Source organism: Parasteatoda tepidariorum, chromosome 6, assembly GCF_982258835.1.
Source record: "Parasteatoda tepidariorum strain Cologne lab strain chromosome 6, Ptep-v5.0, whole genome shotgun sequence".
Taxonomy (NCBI): Eukaryota; Metazoa; Arthropoda; class Arachnida; order Araneae; family Theridiidae; genus Parasteatoda; species Parasteatoda tepidariorum.
In genome coordinates this window covers 13,038,034-13,060,712 of record NC_141760.1, presented here as the reverse complement: position 1 = coordinate 13,060,712, position 22,679 = coordinate 13,038,034, and the positions used below count along the sequence as shown (strand labels likewise).

At 29.9% G+C, this 22,679-nt stretch overlaps 1 protein-coding gene across 6 annotated transcripts in view; it reads right to left on the bottom strand.

The window, feature by feature from the left end:
* Nucleotides 1-22,679, bottom strand: part of LOC107451483 (uncharacterized) — a 58,328-nt gene that overhangs the window by 33,443 nt on the left and 2,206 nt on the right. For 4 of the 6 annotated variants that reach the window (XM_087165435.1, XM_043049592.3, XM_087165434.1 and 1 more), the window contains exons 3-8: nt 21,968-22,053; nt 18,644-18,677; nt 14,561-15,311; nt 11,005-11,151; nt 2,144-2,283; nt 920-1,120 (exon numbers count right to left, since the gene is read on the bottom strand). In XM_087165435.1, the coding sequence (XP_087021561.1) occupies nt 920-1,120; nt 2,144-2,283; nt 11,005-11,151; nt 14,561-15,311; nt 18,644-18,677; nt 21,968-22,053 (1,359 nt within the window). The remainder of the gene's footprint in view (nt 1-919; nt 1,121-2,143; nt 2,284-11,004; nt 11,152-14,560; nt 15,312-18,643; nt 18,678-21,967; nt 22,054-22,679) is intronic. The other 2 variants (XM_087165433.1, XM_087165437.1) reach the window with 1 other exon arrangement.

The following is a 22,679-nucleotide window of genomic DNA, read 5'->3' as shown; positions in this document are numbered from 1 at the left end:
TAGACATTTTTGATTTTCCTTTAATTTCATCATCCATATATCCCCCTAGAATAATGTAGTTTCTTAATAATTGTTGTTTCACATAACAGACAAGTGATTGCACAGAGAAGAGATTATCTGAAAATTTTTGCGATTTTTATAAATAGATTGTTCACTTTGAAATCAACCACTTTTTTCAAAATGTGTAGTTTTTTTTTAAATACTAAATTTTTACATACAGAAGATAATTTCGGTTCAATTAAATAAAAAAATATTAAATTATAAACTCTTATTTTTATACACAAAAGCAATACTTGTAAAATTTTAAGGGAGAAAGAAAATATTCTGTATCTATGCTGTACATTTTTTTCATCAACACATAAAGGATATATGCTCTAATATTATTGGCAATAAGCATGCTTGGGAACTAAACACTGGGGGTTCCGCGTTCGGCTGACCACCTGACCGGAACATCTGCTCCTGCACCACAGAGCCCAAGGTCATGAAAACTGAGATGGGCACAGTAGGCCTTGGCCCTCTATGAGCTGTCGCGCCACTGAGAAAAAAATTCCTTAGTTTGCAGTATTATTGGCAATATTCTCACACATTTTAAGGAGAAAAAAAAATTCTTTCATTTTCTAATTTTAAAAGTCATCACATTAACTGAAAGAAAAACGAGTTATAAAAATTGTAGGCAGAAACTGTGGCAGTAGCTTTTGTTCACATAAATATACGAGGAAATCACACAGATTGGATTTTTAAAAAATGGAATTTCCCAAATGCATGTTCTAAAATTTGTGAGATGTAATAAATAATATCATATTAAAAACATAGCATATTAAAAAAATATCATATTTGGATAACACTTCCAGGAACCAATTGATTTTGTTACGGATAGACTCCACTGTACTTATTAAGCGAATAACAACAAGCAACTTACTTTACTCTTTAATTCAGATTCAAGTTGGTCAATAAATTTTTTAAAGTCTAATACTTCATTCTGGTGACGCAATTTTAATTCTGAAAGGACGCTCTCGTGTTGCTTTCGAAGGTTGGAGAGTGATTCAGACCGGTGCATTCCTTTCAACTGTCTTTCCAACGATTCTATTTTTTCTTCACACGACTGTAATTCAGACTGCATCTGTAAAACAAAAGTAAATTAACTGGGATAAGGAAAAAAGTTGCAATTAGATGTGGGTACACTCAGGAATATCAATCCATACAGATAAGTCAGTACAATAAATGAAAAAAGAAACGAACAATAAATAAATACAAAGAAATATGTAAAAAAAAAAAAAAAAAACAAGAATTACGGTTAACGTTCTCCAGGCAAACCCAAAATCCCTCAGATTTCCAGAGTATAAGTTTAAAATTCTCATAGAGTTTAACGGTCTAAAACAGCATATTTTTTAAGTAAAAAAAGTAGTAGTAGTACTTTATTTACGTCTCACTACAGCTGCATGGCTGGAAACATGCCATATCAATTTCAATCCTTTGCTGAGGGGATGCCCCCCCCCCCCCGTTCTGATAGCTCCGCGATCTGAGGGCAAAGTTGGGCACATTACGGTAGAACAGCTTAACGAGGACTGATACTGCACTCCCTTGGTCACCTTGCAGACTGTTTAAAGTGGTCACGCACAGTGGGCATACTGACCATAACCAGTGATGCTTGAATTCGATGCTCTATTGGGAACTGTGTTTTATGATAATTCCACTGGAGGATCATTTTTAAGTATGACAAGGCAATGAAGTCATAAAATTAGAAATAAAAACAATAAAATTTATAGACTAAATTTAAAATTAACTCAATAGAACTTTTTCGAAACCAAATATAGAATAATCACAATAAATTATTATTTTTTTAAAGACTGAAATTATCTCAATAAGATTTTAAAGCTAAATTTAGGAATATCTAAATCGAATTTAAAAATTACTTTAAGTCTATCACAATAAATAATTTTTCGCTTATTAAAAAAAAATAGAATTATCTCAATACAGTTTTAAAATCAAATTTAAAATATTCTAAATAGAATTTAAAAAAACAAGTATAGAATTATCATAATAAATTTTTAACTTAAAAAAGAAAATAGTATTATCTTAATAGAATTTTAAAAATTACTGTAGGTTTATTTAAATAGAATTTAAAAATTAAACTTTAAATCACCTCATTTTTAGCATCTGTAACAGATGCAAGTTCACTTTCAAGAGCTGCAATCTTACCCTCCTGCTTTTTCTTCTGAAGTTCATAATCAGATGTATATTTTTGCAATTCATCCAGTTTAGAGACTAGGGAAGTTTTTTCACCTAGGAGAAAAGGTCCAAAACAAAATTATTTACATTAGTATATAAGCAAAACAAGTAGATAATATGGAAACCAAATGCAGCATGATCTAAAATTATAATCACAATAATTGGCAATACTTTGAAATAAATAGGATAGTTAAGTTCTTTTGTAACATAGTTTGAATAAAATGGCTACTTCTCTGCTTCAAAAACTAAATTTTACCCTGTTGGCTACATTTTGTTTAACAAAAAAACTTTTGTAAAAGGTAAAAACAAAAAAGAGCTTTATAACCTTTGATTTAATGAGTAGATTTTCACATATTTAGATGCAATCTTAAGGAATCAAGACTAATTTTAAATATTTCATACATTTCTGATTACCATATTTTAAGATAACAACTTCAGGCACAAAAACTTTGTTTTGTATGAACATGCTTATTTTTTCACCATTACTAAAATAATACATAAAGTTATGTAGAAAAATTATTTAATTGTACAAAAATGGATCTAGAGACATGGAGAAATAGAAAGAATGTGAAATTTACATAAAAGAGCCCAAACATAAAATTCTATTCATGTCTAAGCTATAGGAACTATATTTTAGCAGCCCCCCCCCCCCATATTTTGAGCATAAAAATTCAAATCTGTGGTCAAATTCATTTATTCAGAGAAAGTAGGATTTTGTGTCTGATTTTGTAATATAAAATATTGTCTGCATAAATATTTTTAATGTTTACATTTAAAATACAGAAAATAGTCTCCCTTTGAAAGGAGAGTGGTAAAAACTTGAAAAAATAGTTTGTAAGGTAAAAAGTTTTTCAGCCTTTTGTAACTTTGTAATTTAAAATAAACTCTAACAGTTGATCGAATACAGTTAAACAGCCACAGTGAAATAAAAATTAATGTATGTTTATTTGAGAATATTTATTTCTTCCACTATTATAAGGGATTCAACTGATTAATTTCAAAATCAGAATTTAAAACGGTGAATGTAAAAATTTTTTTTATAAAATTAATTTTTTCCCCTATACAGTAACAAACTGAATATTATGCTCGTATGTAGCTTGTTTGTAAGATTGTATACCCTGCTGCCTCATAACATATTTATTTTTTAAATAATTCATAATAAAAAATCATGGATTTTTTAAGAAAATAAATATGTTAACAAGAAGCTATTATGCTACTTCCCTGAGTCAACATTTTTAAAAGGAGTATTTTAAAGAATCTTAAATAGACAAAAGAATGAAGGAATAACCTAAGTATAATCCTTCATTCTTTTGTCATTCATTCTTTCATCTTTTCTTCATTCATTCTCTTTTGTCTTCATTCTTTGAATATGTAGTGAAATGCCTTGCATTCAGAATAGTCAGAACTTCGGAAAATCCGGAAAGTAGATTTTTCCAGATAATGGATCTTTATAGTAAACAAAAATCCTAACATGTGTTATTCGTTAAAAAAGATGAATAAAAGATAATTAATTGATGACAATGCTCATAATTAACATGTTATTAACGGAAAACATGTATAAATGGTATAATACGTGTTGCTGGATATATATGTAATAAAAAAGGAAACAAAGGATATGCTTAATTTCCCTCTCATGAATAAAGACATGTTTTTTTACCTTCATCTTTTACTTCTTCCATTTAATTTAAAGAATTAGCACTAGTATGGCAGATTCTTCAAATTGGAAGAGTAAATCAATCTTATTAAATTGTACTAACAATGTAAACTTTTAATTTTTTGTTTAACAAGGAACAAAATTGAGTATAGTTTTCATTAAAACTTCATTAATACAGTCAAACTCGTTTATAACGAGCTCGGATTTAATGAGAACTCGGATTTACCGAGGGAAACGAAAATATTTGGTTGGATCAATGTTAAGTCTATGGAACAGAAGTCGCTTGTAACGAACAAAACCCGGTTTTAGCGAGCAATATTTCTCTGTCTTGCAATCTTTTTTCTCATCTTTCTAGTCTTTCTGTCTTATCTTTTTTCAAAATAAGAAACACGCGCGAAATCAAAAAAAAAAAAAACCGCGAAATGAAACTTAATTGCCCTTTAAGACTGTAGCGCAACTAGAAATTTTTTGCTGGCGGGGGGGGGGGGGGGGGGGGGGGGGCTAGTTGTCATTAAATTAAGAAAAGTATTTAATTAAATTAATTAATGTAATTAAAGTAAGTATTAATTAAATTTTAAGTAAACTCAATCATTTGCCCTCCAAGCCCCCCCCTTTTCTGGTTGCACGCCTGCCTTAAGGACCCGTTTATTACGAGCACTCGGATTTAACGAGTACAATGTTACGGTCCCTTTGTGCTCGTTATAAACGAGTTCGACTGTATTCATTGTTTATTCCTTTCACTCAAGTTTTGTTTCTCTATAACTGCTTTTGTCTTTTCAACAACTTCTTAAGTATGTCCTTAAATCAGCATAAATATTTATCTATTCTAAACTCAGTAAGATGAAATTATTAGAAATCTATGTAAATAAAGCAGAATGTTCACATGTATGTATCTTATATAAAAAGAAAGTTTTTCATAAGTGTTTCTATCAGAAATAGTTCTGGAACGGAATATAGATGGCAGCACCAAGTCATGTGATTAATAAATGCTTTCTTTATGTGTTAGGTAGTTTAGTTCTCCATGCGTTTGTGTCTCAATAAAGTTGTGTTATTGAAACTGGCATGGCAATACATGAATGATTGCTTCCCCGAGATGGAATCTTTTTACAATAGGATTTGATAAATATTTTATAATGGGAGTGATCTTGAAGCTCTAATCAATCAAAAATTAGTTTTATTGCACATTTTTATGAGTTTTGATTTTTATGTTTGGTTAGTGCAAGTAAAATCAACATTAATAAATGTGTATTTTAAAGGTAAATCAAACCATATGTTTCGTTTGTAGACACATATGCTGTTAACCCCTAAACGATCGGTTAATTTTCAAGAAAACTGTCATAAAAGTGCCTATTTCGCCAAATACACGTATTTGATTAGTGCTGACGTCTGGTTTAAAAAAAACTAACTATCTACAATTACCTTAAAAATATCCTGGTACTGCCATCTGGTGGGTAAAATAAGAAATAAAATTTTCTTCGGGCATAAAAAATGAATTAGTTTTATTCTCATAGGTGGGTTACTACTTCTCACTCCAGCCCGTAAATTTCACAGGAGCGAGAAATAGAGGGCGAAACCTTACCCCATCATTTTCATGGGAGCGAAAAGGAAGGGGTTAAAGCATGTTTCTGTAAACTTAAATAATGGAAACTCAACAAGAAGTAATGAAATAAATTTGAAGTTATCTATTAAGCTATGGGGAAATTGTGGCAAATTCTGAGAATCACACTTTAACCAATACTTTTTGTATAGTTAAACTTCTAACTCATACTATGGTAAATCTAAAAGTATAAGGCCACACTGTGATATAGAGTAAACATAATAATAAAAAATAAATACAGTAATCCGAGCCCCGATTATCCGAGTCTCTGCTTTAACCGAGCTGTCAAATATCTCTAAGATTTTCTTTTGTTTTTGCTTCTACATTTTCTATTTTTTTAAACTACCGAAAAAAATTCTGAGCTTGATCTCACAAATACTCAGGAAAACAAAATCCATCATCCCTACTACGCTTACTTTGCATTGTATCACGCACCGCTCCACCCCTCCCCTTCTTTTGAAAGAAGAATATTGCAACACTCAGTTTCAGGGTTCAAAAAGAGAAGCATGAAACGATAGAGAGTACACTGAATTGTTTTCATTGTCTAGTCATATGACCCATCCCCCTTACTACCAAATGGTTTCGACTGGTCACATGATTCCCTCCCTGGAATCGGGATATTGTTTTGCGGGAAAAAGTACAGTGGTTACATTCAGTCAATTCTACAGATTCGAAATGAGTAGCAATAAGAGAAAGCGAGTTGTTGTTTCTATAGAAACAAAATTAGAAGCAATTCAAAGATTAGATAAAGGTGAATCAATAAAGAAAGTAGCGAGAGATCTCGGAGTCGGAGCTGTTACTGTTGGCGACTGGAAAAGGAAGAGATATGAAATAGAAATATGCAGTGCAGAAAAGGCTAATTGCAGTTTACGAAAAACAATGAAAAAGTGTGAATTCGAAAAAACATCTGAATCATTATTCCCATGGTTCACACATTTGAGAGAAAAGGGAAGTCCAATATCAGGATCTATGCTACAAGCAAAAGAACTGGACTTTAATAAACTTTTCTATGCTGGAGAAGATTTCACTGCTAGTAGTGGATGGTTGGATCGTTGGAAAAAGAGATATGGAATTCGTCAATTAAATATATCGGGAGAAAAATTATCAGCTGACTGTGAGGAGGTGATTAAATTCAAAGAAAGTTTTAAAAATCTCATTGCACAAGAAAATCTGAAAATGGATCAACTTTTCAATTGCAATGAAACAGGACTTAACTTTAGAATGTTGCCTTCAAAAACTCTTGCGGCAAAGAATGATAGGTCAGCTCCGGGGTACAAGATAAGTAAAGAAAGGGTAACAACATTAGCATGTTCGAATGCATCTGGAAACCTAAAACTAAGAACAATGTTGATTGGCAAGTCGAAAAAACCTAGAGCATTTAAGAATGTTCATATTCCAAGTTTACCAGTGTATTACAAAAATCAAAAAAGTTCTTGGATAGATGCAGATCTGTTCAAAAAATGGTTTTTTGATGAATTCGTTCCTAACGTAGAGACATTCTTAAAAAATCAAAATCTTCCAAGGAAAGCAATATTACAGCTTGACAATGCTCCATGTCATCCGAATGATGATGAATTGGCGAGTGGCAACATTAAAGCCCTTTTTTTGCTGCCCAACGTCACATCACTTATTCAGCCTTTAGATCAAGGTGTTTTGGAGAACACAAAGAGAAATTATCGAAAGAAATTACTAAAATTTCTCATTGAAGGAAAATAAAAGTGTTCCTGAGACACTTAAAAGTTAAATGTAAAGGATGCTGTCTACTGGATAGCTGAGGCATGGGATGAAGTAAAATCAGACACCATAAAAAAGTCGTGGAGGAAAATTATCGATACACAGAGTACAGAACATCACGGAAAGTCCAATGAATGTAGTGATGAGCTTTGGATTTAGTCATTAAACTGCCACTAGCTGAGCCAATAAACGAAGAGGATATACGTGACTGGATAAATGCTGACGAACAACAAGAAATTACGGATGAAATTATCGTCAATACCGTGAATAAGGAAAAGGAATCTAGTGATGAAGACAGTGAGGGTGAAAATCGATATATGAAAATTTCACATACAGATGGATTAAAAGCTATCAAAAGTGCTATTGAATACATAGAACAACAAGAAGAAGGAACACCAGCAATCCTGTTATCTTTAAAAAAATGGCGAAACATTGCTGCAGAAAAACGGCAAAGTAAAGTTATTCACCTTATCTGTAGGCGGTGCTTATTTTCGCTTGCAGACGTAATGGTCCGCATAAACTTCCGGAGCAACCAGAACTTATTTCTTTTCTAATATTTTTACTTAGGCTGATTCAATCATCGTTGATTAATATGAAAAATTCATTTTTAGGAAAAATACATAAAAGTTAAATAAAGGTTCTTTGAATACATAAAAGTTCAAAAAGAAATAAATTTTCTTTGAATACATAAAAGTTAAAAAAAGAAATAAATGTTCTTTGAAGTATGTTTGTTTTTAAGTCTAAATAACTCAATGTAAAGATCTATATGCAAACATTACCTGGAATTATTACAGAATAAAGCTCTACACAATTTTTTTTTTTTTTAACATGGGCTATATTTGTTTCTACTCAGTGATGAGGCAAAGGGCCCATGCTATCCCTCTCCTGAAATTTTGGGTTTAAAAAAAATATATAATCTGAACAAAACGAACTTTTCTGTATATATTTCTTAAAATTTTTCCAAAAATAATTTTTTATCTAATATATACAGTATTCTTATTCTTTAAATTTCAAGATTTCATCAAGCATAATTTAAAATAAAATTGGTATGTTCCCATAATGTAATGTAAATTTAAGGCATGACTTTTAACACTAAATAATTCAGATTCGTGTATGCTATATTTGACATATAAAAAATAAAGTTACCTTAAACCAGAGGTGGCATTTCATGTGGCACACAAACTTAATTTAAATTGAAAAAAAAAATTTTTTTTTTGAAAGATTTTAAATATAAAATAATTAGTAAAAATTAAAACAATACAGAAATCGCATTAGTGTTTGTATCCTTGTAAGTTTTCTCCTTATTATTTGTAATTGTAAAATTATTTCATTAAAAAAAAGTAATTAAATGTAATTTTCTGTTTATTATTTCCTTGCTCATTTAAATACATAAAAATGATGAGCAAAAAATTATGATTGGCTAAATGTTAGCCATTGTTTAAATTTCACTAGAAACAATTCAAGATTTTAAAGATAACATCTGTGATATTTACTAGCGTATAGCTTTATTTGATCTAGAAAGAAAAGTGACTGTACGTGTAATAATTCAATGAACAACCAATTTTCAATTCCAAGATACGATAGCACTTATTGACTTAGCATAAAATTTATATTAATAATTGCCATGTTCAGGATTTTTTACACTAAAAGTGGTGCACAAGATGCTCCAGTGTTGACCACCCCTGCTTTAAGCAATTAAACTCCCTAAAGAAAAATAAAATAAATGCATTTTAAGAAAATTTGATGAAGTAACATATCTCTTGTTTTTTCTTCTTGTTTTTGTTTGAGTGCGGGAATTGCTTTTATCTAAGAAAGAAAAAAAAATATTTCCATTATGAAGCGTAATTTTTTGAAGAAAATAAAATTTCTGTTACAAATTTACAATAAATCCACATTTTGTACTTCTTTTAATGTCATATCTACAAGTTACAAGTTTTAAGCTGTTCATGTTTTTAGAATGCCATGAATAATTAGTATATCTGCGAGGTAAATATATCTTAGTTTAATATTTAGCTGCTAAAGACCAGTGTCTTTTAAAAACTTAATTGTATTTCAGATTTTAAACTTTAAAATAACTTTCCGGAAAAAGGATCAGACAACTGAATATTATTTTTTCTATAATATATATTTTACATTATTTTTATTGACAATTTTTTCTTGCCATCATCATTCAACTTGCGATAACAGAAAAAGCTCATTTCGATTTAATGAAACAGATTTTTAAATTTCGAAACAAACCTTATCAAGATAAGAGAAAACGCCAACAATGTTTGGAAATCTAATGCAAAACATAATAATAACAAGGTTATAGCGATGTAGCAGAAGTTCGTACGGACCGGGTGAAGTTACTTCCACTTAACTAGCTGTTTGTTTGTTTATTTAGAAAACGAGGTGAATAAAAAAAACAATTAAGGACTTTTTTAAATAAGAACTCTTTAATTATCGTAAAAATATGAATTGCATGTGGTGTATCTGTATAAACTTTGTATTTGTTAAAATATACATTTAAACCTACACGATTCATCTTAATTTACATTTTTCGCTTCAACTGAGTTAGTCTTGGTCCACATTAACTCGGATAATCGGGGCTCTACTGTAAAAGTTGTGTACTAGGTGTCATGAACGTGATATTAGAGTGCTTATTCGCTTTGGAAGGCAGTAAAAAATCTATTACCACAGTACTCATTTTAGGCACATATATTGGTATAATTGGGCACTCTTTACCACTATTACTTATTTCAGTCACCTATATCGGTATAATTGGGTTTTCTTTACCATAGCACTTTCAATTAAGTATCACTGGCATTAAAAATAGTTTGGCAATTTTTAAGGGTCTTCGAAATAAGTACTGATTACAGTTCATACACTAAGAATTATCATAAAAATATTAATGTTGTTACTAATTATTTTCAAGAATTACAATTAATTTATTTTAGTAATAGATAAAATTTAAAATAAAATTTTATATTAAACAGCTAAATTGATGGAGAAATAGTACTTATTTGTATATGAGAATTGTATTTTATTGACACCAATGATGCTTGATTAATTTTGGAAATAGGCACAAATTGATATAAAAAAATAAGTTTTGAACTAAAAAGCTAAATTAATAGGTAAAAGGTACTTATTCATAAAAAAAATTCATTTAAAACTTCCTAATTATTATTGAAGCTAATACTGATTAATTTTAGTAATAACTACTACTGCTATTATGTTAATTGATGTTTTTAATAGGTACTAAACATTGGTGGAAATTGGTTTTATGGTTCCCTGAAAGAGATAAGTACCAGAAAAAATTGTAGATTATGATAATTTTTGCTTATTAGGAGTTGATCTCAAGCAATAACATTATGCTAAATGATACTGATTTACTGAATATAGGTAATTATTTTGATGGGATGAACTTTTAAGAACATTTTTTACTTAATTTGATAATATAAGTCACCTGGAAGGGCAACAAATAATAAAAAAATTGGAATTGCTTTAGCTTCAATAATTGTGTTGGTATATGGTTTCCGATTTTTTGATTATTTCCATTTTCCCCCCACCATATAAAGAAGGGATATTCAGCTAGTAATAAAAATAAATTATCATTAATAAGACTTTGCAACAGATAACAGGAGTAAAAAAAAAAAAAAAAACAACATTAGTCTTATTTTTAGGGAAAAAGGTCACAAAAACCAGCACCTGGATATGGAAATTCCTAATTCGTAGGGTATACAACAATGCAAATAAATGCATAATATAATAATTCAAGATCAATGTAAACAAAAAAGATTATGAAAATGACCTTGTATTAGCTCAAGGTTTATTTGAAGATTTCTGATCTCAGATAATTTTTCATCCACAGTTTCTTTTTCTCTCTTCTTTATCCTTTTCAATTCCTGGCAGGCGTTATTATGAAATGTTAGAAGTTTCATATACTCATCATGTAAATCTAAAAGCATTAAAATATATATATATATATATATATAATAAATAGAAGATACAATTTTAATCTTTTGCATGCTTGGCCCACAATTTTCTGATATTCCTGAATTGCTGGCTTTAGTACAAGTATTTGTTAAATATAGCTCTTGTTAAAATTTCAAGTTTTTGACGATTTCTATCAAAATCTTTACACGACTTCCACAGGCTAGTAGTTTCTTGATAAAATCATAGATTTCATAAAGTATGAACTTTTAACAATTATCATTAATAAATGTTACTAAAGCTGCAGTCGAATATAATATATTTTGTTTAAAATTTCTAGTGAACTGAACCTGGCAGTATTTTAAGTTTTTTTTTACCAAAAATTAAATAACTATTTTCCTCACAATTTTTCATTATTAAATCTTACCGAATGAAGAATGAATAAGAACTTTTTTAAGGATCATGTAATTAACCCAGATGTGCTAATATTCTACAAATCAGTGACGCTCCTCTTTTTAAGCCAGAATTTTATTGAAGAACATAATTAACAATTTTCAAATTTTATAATGGGAAAACATCTGCAAATCATACAATAGTGATCAAAGTACTTGTTTTATGTTTCGATAAGTATCTTTATGCAGAATTTTTCATTCTGGCAAATGACATATTTCAAGTGCTACTTCTAAAAATAAAAAAAAAAGCTTTATATTCAAGTCATTTCGTTGTTTTAGAATTTTTAAGACTCATAAATATTTAAAAAAAAATTTGGTTGAAATTTTCTTTTTTGTCCTGAAATTTCATAAGAAAGAATTGAAGGTTCTATGTCTATTAACTATTTTTAGAAGAAGAAATTATGATGGAGATTCGCTGCTTGAAAATGTTGATCTTTTTCTACAGTTTATTTAAAATGATTTTAATTTAATTAACAATTCACAGAAATAAAATTTTTAAAATACTGCAACATTAGTAACATTGAATATTAGCAAAATACTTTAAATAAAAAAAATATTAAGTTTTGGTTAAAAAAGAATATCTTAATCAATTAACAATTTTATAAATAGAATATTAAATCTTCAGATTCTTTTAGAAATTATTTCAATTAAAAGTTAAAAAAGAAATGACATTTTAAAACAACCCACAAAAGAGTTATTTAACTCAAAATGAATACATTTATAATATTTTTCTTAAAAATTTAACATAACTTTTTTAATATAATTGCTTTAAATTGTAATTTAGAAATTATTATTTTAACATTTTAAGTTATCTTGCAAACTTCGGCTTCTTTTTTTTCCCCTTTCGAAATTGCTACTGCATGTCAGAAAACCAGTGGTCGTTTCACAAAACAAAGAAAAGCATCTATATATATTCAGGGGTCTGTCCAGACATTTTGTGAAAGGTCCATTTTTGTAAAATTGTGAAAAAATTACTCGTAACTTGTGAATATATAATGAACGTTAAGTCACTTTCTTTCAACCAGGGTCCGGCTTTTGTGAATTTGTGCAAATAGGGTCCTGTTATTGCAAAAAACTTTTTCAAGGAGTTTTTAAATTGTTAATAGATACAAAGATTATGCTCAGCACTGTAAAATTATAATAAAAAAAATAAAATTTTCAAAAATAAACAGCAATTGCTGCTTCTAAATTAGAGATGCAACATACAAATATTTGGTATTTAGCCTATATTTGTATGTTGCTGAACGCAGAATATTCATTTCCGACGAATAATGGAAGAATCGTCTGCCGAAGACAAAACTTAATTCGTTTACATCCATCTTTCTTGTCCCCCCCCCCAGGAAGGGTTTATTCGATTAACAAAACAATAATGAAGATAAACAAATTTGTGAAGGGTCAGATTAAAAGATAAATTATTTTGCGAATGGTCCGTTCTTAAGTTAAAATATTTTTTGAAGGGTCCATTAATGGACCCAAATTTCTTCTAAACAGACCCCTGATATTATACAGCAAACTCCTACAACTTGGACCGAGAGTTAAAAATGAAGCAAATGTAACGCAAGCAGCTCTAAAAGTACTGCTGTATTATGACATATCAATCTTTTAATAAGAATAGTAAATGGGTTTTAGTTGTAAAAAAATTATCTGCACTTAATTTATTTCTTTTGGGAAAATTCACTTGGGTATATGAGTGTTTTGGATTTTGCTTGTTACTGAAGATTCTACTGTAACAGTCATCTAAAAATAAACTTAACATTAAAATAAACTTAGGTGAATGTTACAACATGTAGGTATATGCGGATGGGATTCACATTAGCAATGATAATATATTGATTTGAATGGACTATCAAAATTTTAATTTAGTGGCCCAAAAAATATAACATGGTAGACAAAGGTAAGATATGTTGAATTTACAGAAGTTATACATATATCAATTATGATACATATTTATGCAAAGAAAAGCACACTATTTCCATTTTAAATTATTCTAAACACCTTATATTTTCAATTTTAAAATATCGTAAATGCAAGTTGATTTTTTTAAATGTTATATTAATGGCACACAATTTTCCATTGTAAATTCACACTGTTTTTCGATCGTTTTAATCAGTTATTGGCTAGAAACTTCCTCATGGTTTATAAAGTCTGGATTTTTTAATACATATATTTACAATATGCAAGTCTTGAATGGCACATTAGATTAATCACTTTTTGATAAGTTTGATTTGTGCTGAATTTATCCTAAATCCATGTGGCTTTGTTGATTACTTTACTATGGGCTCTCACATGAATTTTAAAATTCCTATTTTGGTTTTTAAATAGCATAATATAAATGACAGATTACACAAATATTTCAAATATGCATGGATTGACAAAATTCATCGTCCAAGCTTATGATTTTGGTGGCATTTCTTAATGGCTAGATAACTATTGTCCAGGATGCTTAGCCAAATTTTCCAGTAAAAAATAAGCATTTAAAAAAAAAATATATCAAAATTAAAATATGCACATAGATAAACTTTTTTTTTCTTCCTATTGTTCAAAGTTCTTCTTTTATATACATAAAATCAACAATATGCAAACACAATTTCGAAGACTTTACATGATCATGATAAAATAATTCATTTCTGAAAAACAATTGAAGGAAACATTGTGAAAACTATGCTTTGTGCAGTTTATGATAATTGACAAGAATTGATCTCATTTTTTAAAAAAAGACGAAATTAAGCACTTTTTGCAAACCTCCATGAAGAAAGGAAAACGTAAATCAAAAATACGCACCTTTAAGCATTTTTTTAAAATCCTAATGATAATTTATTCAAAAAAAAAAAATTTTTTTTTTTACATAAATATAACTAAAGAATCACAATTGCGATACAGGACTTTATCAGGGGACATTTACGTGGGAGCTTTTCAGTGAAAAGTTGTTCATAACCCTTTATGATAATGTTATATTTACTAACAACAAAAATTTTACTTTACTTTGAAGTGTTGCGTCTTGTTTTGTGCCATTCAAAAGATGTCCATCTCCAACAGGCTTGGTGTAAGGAACATCATCATTGGATTTGTTTTGAGAAGCTATTAATACAGAACTTGGAGTGTGTGGGGTGGGATGAATACCTAAATGATGGTTCACATTATTGTATATAATTCGAGAAGCATTGCCAGAGTTATGAGAAATATCTTCAGTAGGCTTAGCACCATAATTGTTTTGAGAAGGCAGATACTGCCAATCAGTATTATCAAAGTGATTTTGACATGGAACGTCATGTCTAGGAGTGTAATTGCTGCTTAAAGATACTTCAGGATTATTATCATGACCATTGGTATAGCTCTTGCTAGAAGAAAGATTAGGATCACCATCATAGCTGTTGCTTGTAGTCATCAGAGGATTATCACCATGCCTATTCTCATAGCTATTGCTTGAAGTCATCAGAGGATTATCATCATGCCTATTCTCATAGCTGTTGCTTAAAGAAATATTGTCATCATCATTTTGAGTTACCAGGCAATCAAGAAGATTTTCTTGTACACGCTGGCGCGGCCTAATACCATGCCCATTTCTATCATCCTCATTTTTAGTTACTAGACATTCACGCAGATTTTCTTGTACATGCTGGCGTGGCCTAATACCATGCCCATTTCTATCATCCTCATTTTGAGTTACTAGAAATTCACGAAGATTTTCTTGTACACGCTGGCGTGGTCTAATACCTTGCCCATTTCTTCGAACCTAATTTAGAAAGAAAAAAAATTGTTCTGTCAAAAATTTATTGTTGAAACAAATGAGCAAGAAAAAACAGTTAGAACAAAAAAAATATATAAAACTTTTTCCAGGGTTCCTACTCACTTTCAGAAAAAAAAATTCCCTGAATTTTCCAGGTATTCCTGAATTTTCCTAAATTTCAATGAAAGTTGAGACCCTATTTTAACTATATCATGCAATTTTTCCTCAAAAAACTGTAATTCTTTTAATTGTAATGACAAATAGATTTCCTGCGTAAAAAAAATCATTGAATGAAGATGGAAACATGGAAAAGTTTGTCTAAAATGTGAAGTTTGTAGACAAAATAATTGTTATAGATGTTAGAATAATTTACCTCGAATCTCAATAACGGATTACTGCTACTAACATTTTTAAGATTTTCCAAGTATAATATAGGAATTTTCCAGGTTTTTGTAAAGAAATTGCAACTCACCCAGACTATTCCCTGATTTTTTGAGTTAAAAAATTCCTTGATGAATCCAGGTTTTCCCTGTTCTCCCTGATCCAAGGGAACCCTGTTTTTCGATTTGGTTTCATTGTTATTGTCAAGAGCTGAAGGCTGTTTGGGATTTATCTTAAATGCTTATCTGGAGATAGTAATGACACATGCACATACTAGATCCTAGGGCAGATGGTATTATCCACTGGCCTAAGCACCACTTTAACCAATCGCCCATGGACTTTTTCAGCTTTGAAATTATAGGGGGCATTACATTAGAATGGATTCTGAACCACTGAGTCACTATCGGAGAAAGTGCTGTCCAATTAGATATCAACCCTTAAATTGGGCAATCAAACAACTCCAGGACCAAACCAAGGTAAGTGAAACTCTACCCACCATTCCGAAAAAGAAAAACAATGCTGAAACATTTGCAACGTAATGATCGAATTTCTATGCATTACTACTGAGTGAAATAATCATTTCAGGTGAGTTTACTACGAGACACAAAGAGTATGGTACAAAATCAAAAACTAACATAAAACACTTCTTATAAATGCAGAGATACAAAATATTTCGATTGCAGGAACGAAGTTCGAGAGAAATTCAGGCGGCACTGGAAAGTTAATGAATCCAATTAGAAAAAGAAAGAAAAAAATAGCTGCAATTTTTTTTATAACCATTGTTGAACAGCCAAACCAATTTTTGGGTTTACGAATACTAATGTTCAACTGCGTAGCCTTGTAAATTTGAACCTAATCCAGGAGACAAGGGAACTCCTGGAAGTATTATTAGAAATTAGCCTTCGAGGAGGACTTTTAGATGGAACTAACCCGCGTTTGTGTTACAAGGAGAGGAAGAAAACGAGAACCTCCCACGGTTAGTCTGAGGGCAAGGGGACTCTAACCCATGATCCGTCTACCACTGAGGATATTTCACGTCAGCACAGTGGCCGGTGCAAGACCGATGCAGAATTCATATAGGCGGAATTTATATTGCCGGGATCGAACCCAGGTTCACCTCATTGGAAGGCGAACGCTCTATCCTCTGAGTCATTGCAGCCCAGCTGCAATTATTGTAACATAATTTTTAATCCCTGACAAAAAAAAAAAATTTATGTTTAATATAACACAAATAACTCTCCATGCCAATTTGTTAATTTATTAGTTTGAATTCCTTAAGTTTATGGGTGGCACCTTAATTTAGTTTTATAAATTATTACTATTTCAAAATATTTTGATTTCTGTTGTTAACAAAGATATTAGTTTATTCAAGACTTGTGTGAAATTGAATAATTTTTTTTTCTTAGCTAAAAGAATTATCAATAAATTTTAACGTCATTAAGTTATTGTAACCAGGGCCCGGGTTAAGGACTTCAAATTATTAACTAGTAAATTAGCTAAATATCAAAAATATTAGTCAAATTTCAAAATTCTTAGGCAAATCTTCAACAACTTTTATGATTGATTTTATCACAAGAAAAACTTCAAATCAAAACACAAATATACTATAAATTGAATTATTTTATAAAACAGAAATTCAAATCAAGAGTCATTTTGCAGTTGGGGAAGAGTAAAGAAGTAATGAGTGAGAGAGGATGAAAAATGTAGATGTTTTATCATTTTTGAGGAAAAGAAATAGGTTGCGGTTGATTTTTAATAATTTCTTAGACTAGAGCAGTAATATAAAGATAAACCTTTGGCAACATTAAGTTATTGCCACATTATTGTAAATGTTACTGTCACAAGAAAGCATAAATCTGTAAAAATAGTTTGATGCCTTTTGCTACCACTTAGCAAAATGTAGGGAAAATTTTGTCACACGATATCGTGTGATTCAGCTATGAACGTAGTAATCTATATTTTACGGTAGTTTGTCTTATGCTTACATACTCTCTCTTGTTGCTTACATTATCTGGACTTAATATAATTCTAATTTGTTATACTGTGCATCTAATAGAAATTACTGTGATCGAATAAAAAATACAGAATTTGTTCAAAGAAATTTCCTTTGATCTATTTCTTCAGTATTATGTATATATTTTTCTTTTCGGTAGAAAAATTCATCGGCCAATATTTTTGTCAAAATACAACTTTTTTTGCTGAATTTACGATTTATCGCGGAGCCTTGTGTAACTAAAAAGAGTGTCATAATTTTGAGAGGAAATTCACATTAAAAAAAAAAAAAAAAAAAAAAACTAAGTTTTGGGGAAATATCAGGAATTGAGATTTTCCTGCCTCCCTATATAAATGTACCTGGTTCAGGATAAATACTGATTCTTACCCATCAAAATACAGAGAAAATGTTTAAAAATAAACTAAAAAATAGTATGCAATTTTTAAATAATAATTTTCCATAAACTAAATATATGTAAAATAATTTTCTGGCAATAAACATAGTTCAATTATATCCATTCAGTTTTAATTTAATGCAGTGCTTTTCAAACTCTATAAACATGCAGTTAATATACATCAAAGATGAAGAAAGACTAACTAGAGTAGCTTAGTCAGGCTTGAAAAAAAAAACTTTATTTAGTCAATTATTGGTAATTAAATAATAATTTCAACTGTTTGAGAGATATTAACCATTTTAACTATTACATTGTTTTTGATCACAATTAAACATTAATTTAATTCTAATAAAAAAAATGATTTACATCAAATAAATTTAATTTCATAGATCTTTTTTAAAGGATGGAGAGGACTCTTTCTGTCAAAATAAATAAACTCTAACATGTTTTATTAAACTTATAATAGCATATTTCTATTTTACAATATTAAGTTAAAATAATAAGTTGCTTTACAATAATAAGGTAAGTTTAAAGTATAAAGAGAAAAGTTAAAACAATCATGTAACTCACTGGAAAGGATTCATGAGATTCATGGTCGAAGCTGCTGCAATTAAAAGAAACAGGATATGTATTACTGATAAAATAAAAGTAATGAATAAAACAAATAGTAGAAGTTAATACAAACAGTATTACGCTGTTAAAAGAGCAATATTCACAATTTTGTATGGTCTACAGGTCTAAGACCACTCAGAAATGAATCTGTTTAAATTTAAGATGAAATGATGATACTAAAAAATGGAATAAATCCTAGTGATTTCGCCTTTGTGTTATAATGCCTCAAATAAGCTAGAAATCTTAGAGATGGGAAAAATTAGTTATGATGCATCCCTTGGAACACATAGTTCTTCAGTAAGGGGAAAAAATAGCTAGTAGGCAGATTTATGTGAGCAAAATTAGAAACAAACTAACAAAATGCATCAACATTTTTTTCTTGTTGCTTTTTCTGTATTAATAACAGGAAAGGGAGAATAATTCTGAGTATCAAATTAAGTTGTTGATTTTTCTTGCTGGTATTTGATTGAAACACATTAAAGCCTTGATTGTTCAAATCCTTTTTTTAATGTTCTTGTTTTTGTCTATCAATATACAGAATGTGAATTTTAATACATGGATAAAGAGGTCAAATTCATGTTTTACGCTTTTAGTAAAAAGGAAGCCAGAAATATGAGTCCTATGTCCTAAGCACCCATAGTTTCCAAAGCCTAGCCGAAGAACTGAATTTCTATATTGAAGTCTGCAAAAGAGAGAGAGAGGAGGAAAAAAAAAATCTTTCGATTTTGTTTTTCGCAGTGTCCTTAATACAACTTTTTAAAGTTTATTCAAAGCAAGTCTAGAGTTGTTTTTAAAAGGAAAAAAAATCCTCCCATTTATTTACCTTTAAATAAAAAAGAGAGAAACAAGAATTTATTAAAAGTAATCTGGAGATCTTCTAAAAATCTGCAACTCCTGCTGCGGTGCAAGAAAACATGACTGATGGATTTTTTTAAAACTCCTTGTAAAGAAATTTATTAATGTTACAATGCATACAAGAAACTTCAATTTCCACATAATTCTTCATCCTCTTTATTGACTTGTCAGCCCTTTGAAAAATAAGGTCTGCAGGATAATTTTCCATTCAACTCTCTTCATCATCGTCTCTCTTCCACCAGTTTTTCACTTCAAGTTCTTCTAAATCTCCTTTAATACAGTCGACCCACCTTAGACTGGGTCTGTCTCCGGTTCAGGCTCCTATCGATTTATAACAGGGTGCTTAGCCAGATTTTTCATCAAAAAATAAGCACCTTTTAAGTACTTTTTAAGCACTCAAAAATATTTTTAATCACTCTCCAAAAAATAAAAAAAATCATAACTAGGATCTGTGCAGTAACAAAAATTATTTTTTTTCTATCCTTTCAAAGTGATAAAATAACTAGTTTCTGATAAATATTACAGAGAAAATTATAGAAATCATGAATTTTTTGTAATTTAGAACGACAATCGATACGGCAAAGAAAAACTCTCTTCTTAAAAGATAAAAAAATTAAACACTTTTTACAAACACCAAATAAAAAAAGCACCTTTAGGGGCTTTTAAAAAACTTAAATAAAAATAAGCACTTTTTAAAAACGCTACGCACCTTGTATAATTAAAGACTGGGTGTTAAGAAAAATAGCTCCATTAGGCAGCTATGTCTAGCAAATTTGATGTGGATTACTTTAATATGGCTGATAATATCTGCCTCTGTATACAGCCTGCACAGCTCATTATTACCCTAGCAGAAAAATAACTCGGGCCCTCATTGGACCACTATTCACGAATTTCAACTCAATAAAGTTCAAAGGCTCGTCATTTTCTGAAAGTGGCCCTATGCAGAAATCGATTAACCCAATATTTTATCTACTATATAAAATTGTCAGATTCACCCCATATTTTATATTCATTATTCAACCAATACAGGCCCCATAAAGGTCGATATTAGCCCGATATAGGACAAATATTAAAACATCTAGACAAGCCAATAATGGTCCCTCGGTGCATGTTCATATAGGACCCATTATAGGCCAATTTTGAGCCCAAATGGGGCTGTTGTAAAATTGTTGCTATGGTATATCTGTGCCTTCATGTAACATTTATATTCATTGCACCTAGAATCCTTCCGAAAACTCTCATAGATGAGTAGTCAATGTTCATGTGATTTGACAAGGTCCAGGTTTTTGAGTCATATAAGAGCATAAGTCTAATGATAGATTTATATGACATATCTTTTTTCCTGTTTTTACTAAGTTTGATTGTATAAAAAGTATACAGTTCTAATTCTCAATGATTAAAAGTAATCAATACTTCATCTTTGACATAGATTACATCTAGGATAGATAATCCAATTACTCTTTTCTCATTCAAAGAAAACTCAAGATGTTTCAAATTTATTTAGTATCAAATATCAAAACAAACAATGGTTGGAATTCTTTTGTTACCCATATAATTCATTGTATACAGATAAAGGTTGGTTTTGAAAGCACAAAATGTTTAACACCTGCTTTTATGGTGAATTATTACGGCTTTATTTCATGAATTGAAAAAAAAAATAAAATTTAAACAAAATTTCAGTCACTACAGTGGAACAGGGAATGGTTCAGTCTGCAGTGAATGGTTCAGTTTGGATGTTTTAATGAGGGCTAAAAAAAAACAAAACACTGCGCCTTCTAAACGATTCACAGGACTTCATCAATTAGTCGTTTTAATGGAAAGGTTGCAGGAGTGGGGAGTGGATACTAACGAGCATAGACTGTATATCATAGCTCTAATTAAAATGTTTTTTTCCCCCTAACTGTAAGAACACAGTTTTCCCAGTTTTGATGGAAGAATTATCAATTTTTCAGGAGTCAAAGAGGTGATTAAAAACACTCAAAAGAATCAACAACACCTCATGGTTTAGATTAAAAAACAAGAGAAAAATCTGCTATTGACTCTTCCTGGCACATGACTGGTACAGTGCAAACAACCCAGAGAAGCTCTGAATTTCAAAGGATGGGCAAGTACTACATTATCAAGTATCATTCAAACTACATTATCAAGGGGATAATTGAAGTGTCTTAATTTAACTATCTATGGAGAATACAAGACCTTGATATTCACACCAGATCATCTCTTTTCCTTCCTTATACTTAAGAAGGATTATTTAGAACAAATACCCCTTTTTGTTTTCAATTTTCTGAGGGTCTACTAACTTATGGAGTTAGTGCACCCTATTGGCTAGATCAGTTAGGATAAGCAACATCAACACAAATAACTAAAACACAAAATCTTAAAATAAAAAAACGCTAAAACATTATAAAAGCAAAATTGCTTACTTACATATTTACACCCGATTCATTATCAGACCCATCTTCAGAACCCTCTGCTTCTGAATCATCATCAAAATTTTCTATTTCTTCTTGAAGCTAAAATCATAAAAGCAATTTTAAATCAAAACTGCAATATATATATTTAAGTAGAAGAATTAAAACCTCTGACTCAGATACTTTAAGGTCACAACATTTAAATATTTTTAATTGAATAATATAAAACTGGAGAAATTGTTTTAATAGTGGCCTGCTATTCATTGAATATCATAAAATTCAAATAATGTCTTTTACTAATTTCACGAAAAGCCAGTTTGACAACAGCCATGTCAAATTGTTAAATATAAAAGTTGGTACAATTTTTACATCAGTAACCCTGCTAATAGATAAAGAATTCGTCAAAATCAGAATACCGCAGATCATTATATGAGAGGGACAAGAGTAGAAAGTGACATTCGCTAAAAAGATTACACATTACTTTATGCATAGATTATATTTTATAAAAAAGGCAAAAGAAGAAAGAAAAAACTGCGCTTTTTAATTTCATCAATTTAATTAGTAAAATCATCTATTTTATTTATCAATAAATTTTTTTAATGATCTTAAAGATAATAAAAATAATAATTAATAAAAAACAACAATTGAATTTACTGGTGTTTGGTGATTTTACATTAGCAACATTATTGTCTCTGCGCCGGCGAAATGGAAAAGTACCGAAAAACTTT